The 9,359-nt window shown below is 36.5% G+C and overlaps 1 protein-coding gene across 1 annotated transcript; it reads right to left on the minus strand.

Annotated features, from left to right (window-relative positions):
- Positions 1-3,933: 3,933 nt before the first annotated feature.
- Positions 3,934-5,768, minus strand: LOC145056509 (F-box/kelch-repeat protein At3g23880-like). The gene has a single exon (XM_079004201.1). It carries the CDS (start codon positions 5,741-5,743, stop codon positions 4,565-4,567), a length of 1,179 nt encoding a protein of 392 aa, XP_078860327.1. The 5' UTR covers positions 5,744-5,768; the 3' UTR covers positions 3,934-4,564.
- Between the last annotated feature and the right edge of the window lie 3,591 nt (positions 5,769-9,359).

Here is a 9,359-nt window from a genome sequence, read left to right on the forward strand (position 1 = left end):
ACCGACGCCTGCCCCCCCCCCCCGCACGCGCGCGCATCCGACGCGTGCCCTCGCCACTTGCCTCGCTTCGCTGTTGCCACGTGCTTCTCTCCTCCATCTGAAGACCCTCAGTTCGCACCTATAAATAGGAGGGTGCGAATCCTCCCGACTAATGTTAGAGATTCACACTTTTTTACCCTTACACCCTCTTCTAAGCTACTTAGCATCCCCCAAAGCCCCTGGATCATATCCAACACCGGAAACACATTTCGAAGTGCCTAAAGAGCCTGAGAAATTTACCTTTTCGTATTAAAGCTCAACCCTCGCAAGGTCGGGTTTTCAAGAAAGCTCCCGGTTTTCATCAAAGAAAGTTAATTATTGTAACGCAGTGCTGCCCAAATTACTATTTTAACCTCCAGTTAATTCACGGTGAGTTCAATACATAGGAACAATTGTATGTTATGTCATATATGTGCTATGTGCTTTTCCATGTTATTATCTCGTGTTATTATTTCATGATATTATTGTAGCAAAAGCTGTACCTTTGACCATGTGATCAGTAAAAGGACTTAGATTCACAATGGTATTGGTATGTAGCCTCTGGCCGTGTAGAGCATTCCTCGTAAGAGAATGACTTCTACCCCTATGGCATTGGCAGAAGGTTAGATAGGGTTGAAAGCCTGAAATCTACCAAAATGCTTAATCAGAAAGTGTATGTCTTCTGTGCCATTTGGGTTGAAGCTTTATTGATGTATATCAAATATCGAAATTATTATGTCTCATTGATTGTATATCTTTGAATCAAATCATTGATTGATATGGAAAGCTTGTCACATGATTCACATATGCCTTTGTTGTTTCTTGCTCCTCTTTGCTTCTGTCATATTGAAGTATATATATATATATATATATATATATATATATATATATATATATATATGGCATAATGTTATATTGTATCTATTATTGAACTCACTAAGCGTCACCGGTTATCCTTCTTAGTGTTTAACTATTGCAGGTAATAAGGATCCAGTATAGACATATATTGTTAGAAGATTTTGAATAGATTATACTATTACTTTTGTAATTAGTGTTCATGTATGTATAAAACTATAAAATCTTGGGTAGTTATGTAATAAATATAATACTTTGTAATAGTCTTATAGTCAGTTTGTATCTAGTCTTTTGTAATCAGATTATCAATATAAAATATTGTTTATAAATATACATGTAGCATATTTTGGAGTAATATGATGTAGTTCAATTTTAGAGAGGGGTTCTCTCATTTGAAAGTGTGGGTCTTTCAAGATCCCTAGCGTTTTCGACCTTATGGCAAAGCTTTGGAGATTTTCAACCTTTGAAAAGGGCATTAGAGCATTTAGAACAGTTCTAGAGGATAAAGTTGGAAACTTTATCCTTCTAGAGACCTTAGGGCTTCAGATCTAAGCCCCGGAGTCCCTGCATTCGGTGTATCATCACAACAAGCAAAAAGGAAGGGGGACTCAATGAGTTGCTCTAGGAACTCGACGAGTCAGATTGGGTTTCCCCGCCTTCTAGATATCAAGAGAACTCGTCGAGTTGATGAAAAAACTCGGCGAGCTGGCTAGGGTTTGATCAGGTTGTCTGGACTTAGTAGGAACTCAACGAGTAGCTAGATGCACTCGAAGAGTTGATGTTAACATGGACTGTTGACTTTGACTTTGACCAAGGTTGACCTTGAGGGTAATTCTGGGAATTTGACAAGTCTATCTTATGATGCTTACATGCAATTGAGTTGGAGCAACAAATGGGACATATCTGGTTCTAGCATTCTCAGTTTAACATTCGAGAGAGGTGAGTCTTCTCACCATACCAATGGGTATAAGGCACCAAGGCCGACCCATTTTTATTTTATGTGGTACACTAGCGCTTTTAGAGATATAAGGTATGATAGTTAGCTTTGGGCTAAGTAGTGTGCTAGTGATTGTATGTTATTGCATGAAAGACCCCAGGGGGAGCTCGTGACAGTTGGATATAAGACCATATGGGTAGCCCATGGCATTCCCGGTTAAAGACCATGTGGGGTAGCCCATGACACGATGGTATAAGACCCTGGGAGAGCCCACGACATCCTTACTAGTTTATGCATGTGTATGTAGTATGTTAGACACTTCTGTGATATGATATGCTAAGTTGATTATGTATGTTATTTTATGAAAGACCCAGGGGGAGCCTGTGTTAGTTGGATATAAGATCATGCGGGGTAGCCCATGGCATTCCCAGGTAAAGACCATGTGGGGTAGCCCATGACATGAAGGTGTAAGAACCTTGGTGGGAGCCCACGACATCCTTACATGTTTATGTGTGCATGGCTTATGTAGTATATGTAGCTTTATAGCTAATATAATATGTGTTATGTGGATTGTGTGCGGGGTATGCTCTGGGGAACTCATTAAGCATTAGCTTACAGGTTGTGGATTTGTTTCAGGTACATCAGATCCCAAGGGCAAGGGCAAGGCGTGATGGTGCGGCATGCACTCTCAGACATGCGTTTTATGGGACACTCTGATATTTTAAATAAAAGTTGTAATTAAAATGAGTTTGAAAACAATTATATATGGATTTTGTAATTTATGGAAATGTGTTTGGATAATCAAAATGAAAATTTTCCTTTGAAAAATCCTGTCGTTACACTTATATGATTAAATATAAATATAATTTTACAATTATGATGCTTGTATTTTAAACAATCTTATCAACATATTTTATAATTTATTAATCTACATATAACAAAATAATAAATATTGGTTATATGAATTTATAAACCAAAATTAAATATCACAGAATAATATTATTTTTTAGAACATCAAAGCACTTATAATATGTAAAAAATCTTTGGTCTCAAATCTTAAAAAATGAAAAGGCTTATTTACTTTATTTATAAAAAGTCCAACATCTACCAATTAAGAAGTTTAACCGATGCACTTGGTAATAAAATTTGGAAAATTTTATACAGATGCACTTGGTATTACAATTTGGAAGATTTTTAACTTTTGATAATTATAGTTTAGAAAACTTAATTTATCATCATTGTATTCCGATTATAGTTTATATCTATATGCTATTTAATGTAATTTTGCATGTTTCAAAAACTTCTAGCTACTTGCGCCGAACATATTTATATAAATAAGAGCTACAATTTCCCGCTATCAGCGGCTACCTTAAAACTACTTTTTCCGAAAACGTCAAACATCTCTAAAGCTACCATCTTCTAGCTTCAAACTACTTTTTCCTAACCCGCCAAACATCTCTATAGCATAAATTTATTTAAAGCGTGATGTTTCTTGTGCACAACTTGCTACCAAGCAAGGTTGGATGATCCCATTGTATATGGAGAAGGCTCATTGCGCACAATGTGAGTGGTTAGAAGGAAAATGGATAAGCAAAGTGGTTGATGGTGAAGGAGAATATGTAGAAGTGGATACATTTGTAAACATTAATGAGAGATAATTTAGGATGATATTTTGAAAAAATATTCTCAAAATATCTTGAAATCTACCAAGTAAAATTAATCACATAGTTTTTAAAAGTCCCTCGTATCTCTAATGCTTATATTTAACGTCACACGTTAAAAAAATATTGTCTGAACTCATATATGTATATAAAAATAAATAATAGAATATATATATATATATATATATATATATATATATATATATATATATATATATATATAATTAACGTCTTAAATCAGACATTAACAAGCGTCGAGACTCATCATGGCTCATAAAACTTGAAACTTGACATTGCCATAATGATACGACTCACAGTATTTTGAACCTTGATCAATCACGACCGACTTAAATTTTTTATATGTTAAAAAAATGAAAAAAAAAAAAAAAAAAAAAAAAGTGAAGTCCAACTCCTCCTGAGCATGTGTTTCCTCCTCATTGGGCATTCTCAAAATTTTCTACCACTACCAACTCTTCATGTTTGATCGAAGAAATTGTAAAACCAAACAATTTAATTTTTCCAGATTACAAATTAATCGTTTTAAATACCGACAATCAACTACTCATCCTCTTTCATAACACAATAATTTAAATATATTCTTTGAATCAAGATTTCATTTCTCCCAAATTGAACAAGATGTTAATCATGAGAGCAATCTTCCCCACTTTCAACATCTAACCATATAGAATGGGTCAAAAGATTTGGTCAACTTTCCACCCATTGACTTATTTTATTTTACCATGTATTGATGTAGCATCAGTCTTGTCCAAAGCACATTAATTCCATTAGTGAGGTTCATTTGATGTGCATTTGAAAAGTAATTATGCGATGTTGAACTATAAGAATTAAGTGAGATGTAGAAAAATATTGTGTAGGAAATGGTTTTTGGATACACTTGTGACAGATAGGTTGTAAGAATCACTACTAATGGAGTTGAATGTGTTGAGAGTTCTACTACTTGAAGAAAGTAGAAGACAAAACAATGGGATATAAGTGATTTTCTTCTAACATGTGGTGATCAAGTAATTAGATAATCCTAGGCAGAATTTTTTTAACCAAACACCCTCTTAGAAAAGCCATGTTTTCCTTGATATCAAGCCTGATTATTATCTCCAGGGCCCGCTTGGGAATCAGGAGAAACCAGACTCTCAACAATTGTATACGCTTCAACATATTCATTGAAGTTCTGAATCTCTGAAGATGAACAATTCTGGGAATCATATACAACTAATTTCGACCCAAATTTCAGCAAAACTTTCCCATCATCTGAAATACACAAAGGCACTGAAAATCTATGCCACCCAGGATCAGTGGAATATGGGATAGAAACCAATTTAGTCCAAGAATCTTTCACCCCATAAACCTTCATCACCCATACATCCGCACGAATTTGACTATAATCACAAAGCACACACAACCATTCTCTCAAAGCCCCCAATTTTAAATGCGTACGGAATTCATCATACACAGGTTGCAAAATTTCTCCATACGTCTCCTTTGCTAAATCAAGAGAAGCTATAGTCCATGAATAAGATGACCCAGAATCTTGAATACTCATCCAATGAAGAACTCCATTCAAATACTTGACAGAACAATCCATAGAAAAACCATTATGAAAATCACCAATTCTCTTCCAATTTCCAGTTTTCAATGAATACATCTTCACTATCGCATCATACTCGGCTTCACCCCTATAAACATAATATATTCCAACAACTTTGTAATCGTCAGAAGACTCATCGTACCCAAATTCATACTTACAAGGTCGCCCTCTAGAACCAGAACACGGTAACCTGTTTGATCTTCGGTTACTAGGGTTCCAAATAAACAGATCACCGTCCGCGTTAGCTATTAAAAGCAATCCATTGCAACAACTGAAGATCCGCACATAGTCAAAAGACTCTTTCAATGGATAATCAAGCTCTAAGGCGTTGACTGTTCCATCATAAAGCACATCATAAAGAGGACAACTATGAACACTTATTGACTCGATACTGAAAATTAAGCGATGATGTGCATAGCGATTGTTGCTGGTTGAAAAACTGAGATGGGATTTGACAAAATGAGGATCGGATATTATAGAGAACCATAACTTGCACACAGACCTGATCCGTAAGAGCGATTTAACGGGAAGCCTAGACAGAATTTCGATAATGATATCAGCAGGTACCGATTGAGGATCTTTAGATGTTTCGGAAGAGTTCAACGTTTTCATTCTCTCTATTTGTTGTCGGTGCTGCTCGTCGTCTTTGTCATGGAGTGCCATTGTCATCTTTGTTCGCCGAATAGGCTTCTCGAGATTTTATAATCTCAACAGTGATATTTTGGGAACATATTACGTTTCACGTGAACTTATAACTTATTTATGATTTATGATTGAACATCGTATCTTTACTTCTTTTTTTTTTTTTTTCCTTTTTTTTCTTGGTAAGGTATTGTAAAGTTTCCTAACATGACAAGCGTTTTTATTTATTAAAACAAAACAAGATATCATAAAAATAATAAATGTTAATATAAAGATTTATATCTATTTGAAACGCTTACAATCAGAGAAATTAAATATTCTTTTACTTTTTGTTCCTACATATCCTGCTACCTAATGAAATAGCGACATGTGTAACATTTAATGATCATTTAATGATATTTTAATATACTAATATGACACGTGTCATCCTTTAACTGGGTAGGAGGATATTTAATTTCTCTTACAATTATTTCTTACGACAAAAATGTAACAATGGTCTCTGTCTTTCTTATTTTATGTAGCTAATGTCCTAATCTTTGAAAAGTTAAAGATTTGGTCATTTTTTTTATAAGTTTTATTATGATTTTCGTCTCTTTTGCATTAACTTTAACAGTTTGACTGTTAATTTTTTAAAAATGATTGTTTGCTCTTAAGGACAATTTCTACAACGAAACTATAAAGACCATTTTTTACATATCTTCTTTTTAATTTTTTTGAATTATTATTTATTAATAAATGTTATTTTTAATATATAATATTTATATATTAATAAATATTATTTTATAAGATTATTAATTTCTTTTAATTAAACTTTTTTAATTTCTTTGTTATTAGATTTTTAATTTGATTATTATATATGACTAGATAGTATTTTTAGTGTATAACTAGTGAAGTATCCCCAACTTTGTGGGGGTTGGATTTGTATTCGATTATTTGCAAAAGACGGAGTCATCATATCTCATTTAAGTGAAAGGTACAATGCCCTAATAACAAAAATATGTAATTGTAGTTTATAGTGAAATAGTGATACAATATAAAGAAATAGAAGTAAGGATGGTATAAGTAATACAAAAACAAATGAAAAATACATTCTTATTTTCAGCCAAGTAAACATGACAATGGAATGAAATGGTTCATTCTATTCAACTGATCATTGTAGCTTTTATAGTTAACTGATCAAGTTGTGTAGTTGTAATGCCTTCAACTCTACACCAGAAACCATAGGCTTTGGAATATGATTGACACTTCAAGCTGCGAACAAAGTTCAATACAAAAAATATGTCATTTTGCAAAAAACAGCTGGTCCTAGAAAATATTATTTTTCCAGGCTTAGTAAGGCCCAAGAATAGGTGTGCTACCCTACTTCAAGTCAACTCTTGCATCTCATGCACCTCCACTATATATGTGGAACACGTTACAGGTAGTCATTCCACTTTAATTCTTTTAATATACTGAAACTAAAATAAGGAGTGATTATATGGTTCACATTTTTTGACCTGCGGTTCAGCAACATATGATGTAACCTTATGCTGTAATTTGTCTATATGCGGGTTTTTATGCTGTAATCTGTCTATATGCGGGTTTTTATTAACATGTAGGAATCCACGTGGACCCCTCGAAAATCAAGGCTATCGAAAACTGGTCTGCACCAACTACACCAACAGAAATTCGCCAATTTCTAGGTCTTGCTGGTTATTACCGAAGGTTCATCCAAAATTTCTCCATCATCGCAAAGCCTCTTACCGCTTTAACCCAGAAAGGTGTGACCTACAACTGGGGAGAAAAGCAAGATGTTGCATTTCAAACCTTGAAACAAGCCCTTTGCAGTGCACCTATCCTTTCTCTTTCGGAAGGGACCGAAGATTTCGTGGTGTATTGCGACGCTTCAAAGCAAGGGCTGAGTTGTGTACTAATGCAGAGGGGAAAGGTGATTGCATATGCCTCACGACAACTGAAAGCGCATGAGGTCAATTACACCACTCATGACTTAGAACTTGGAGCAGTGGTCTTCGCTCTTAAAATCTGGAGGCACTACCTTTACGGTACCAAGTGCACAGTCTTTACGGACCACAAGAGCCTCCAACACATCTTCGACCAGAAGGAATTAAACATGAGACAACAACGTTGGGTCGAATTGCTCAACGACTACGAATGTGAGATTCGCTATCATCCGGGAAAGGCAAACGTCGTAGCCGATGCCCTTAGTCGAAAGGAGTACTCAGGCCGGAGAGTGAAGTCATTAGCTATGTCGATCCATTCGCACCTGTCAACGCAAGTCAAGGAAGCTCAAATAGAGGCCTTGAAACCCGAAAACGTGGCAGGTGAGGCCCTTAGGGGAATGGACAAGAACTTAGAAATCAAGAGTGATGGAGCACGCTACCTCATGAACCGGATCTGGACACCCAAGTTTGGTGGATTGAGAGAGGTAGTTATGAGCGAGGCACACAGGACCCCATACTCCGTACACCCAGGGTCAGACAAGATCTCAAGCAACTCTACTGGTGGCCAAACATGAAAGCGGAGATCGCTACGTATGTGAGCAAGTGTTTAACTTGCGCCAAAATAAAAATAGAACACCAAAAACCCTCAGGTCTACTCCAACAACCTGAAATACCTGAGTGGAAATGGGAGCAGATTTCCATGGACTTCATAACCAAACTGCCCAAAACTCAAAGTGGCCAAGATACTATTTGGGTAATCGTCGACAGATTAACCAAGTCAGCCCATTTCTTACCGATCAAGGAAACCGATAGGATGGAAAAACTATCAAGAACCTACATCCGGGAGATCGTACGACTTCATGGAGTACCGATGTCCATCATCTCAGATAGAGACAGCAGGTTCACTTCCAGATTTTGGCAATCATTGCAAAAATCCATGGGAACAAGGTTGGACATGAGTACAGCATACCACCCTCAAACTGACGGACAGAGTGAGAGGACGATCCAAACCTTGGAAGACATGTTGCGAGCATGTGTAATCGACTTTAGCAAGGCATGGGATATTCACTTGCCTTTGGTCGAGTTCTCTTATAACAATAGTTACCATACTAGTATCAAGACCGCTCCATTCGAAGCCCTTTACGGCCGTAAGTGCAAATCACCCCTGTGCTGGACGGAAGTGGGCGACACACAATTGGCAAAAGGTCTAGTCCCTAATAGCACCCTCACTGGTCCGGAGATCATCAGAGAAACTACCGAAAAGATCGTGCAAATACGAGAACGACTAAAGTCCTCAAGGGATAGGCAAAAGAGCTATGCCGACAGGAGACGTAAACCCTTGGAATTCCAGATTGGCGACCGTGTACTACTGAAGGTCTCACCCTGGAAGGGCGTGATACGCTTTGGGAAGCGTGGAAAGCTAAATCCCAGGTACATTGGACCCTTCGAAATCATTTTGATAGTTGGTCCAGTGGCTTACAAACTCCAACTTCCAATCGAGCTTAACAAAGTGCATCCAGTATTCCACGTATCGAACCTGAAAAAGTGTTTGTCTGACGAAACACTTGTAATTCCACTCGATGAAATCGAGTTAAACGAAAATCTTAACTTTGTGGAAGAACCCGTCGAGATCATGGATAGGGAAGTTAAACGGACTAAGCAGAGTCGCATTCCAATAGTAAAAGTTCGATGGAATGCTAAGA

This window comes from Lactuca serriola, chromosome 6 (genome assembly GCF_051521515.1).
Source record: "Lactuca serriola cultivar US96UC23 chromosome 6, Lser_US96UC23_V15, whole genome shotgun sequence".
NCBI classification, from domain to species: domain Eukaryota; kingdom Viridiplantae; phylum Streptophyta; class Magnoliopsida; order Asterales; family Asteraceae; genus Lactuca; species Lactuca serriola.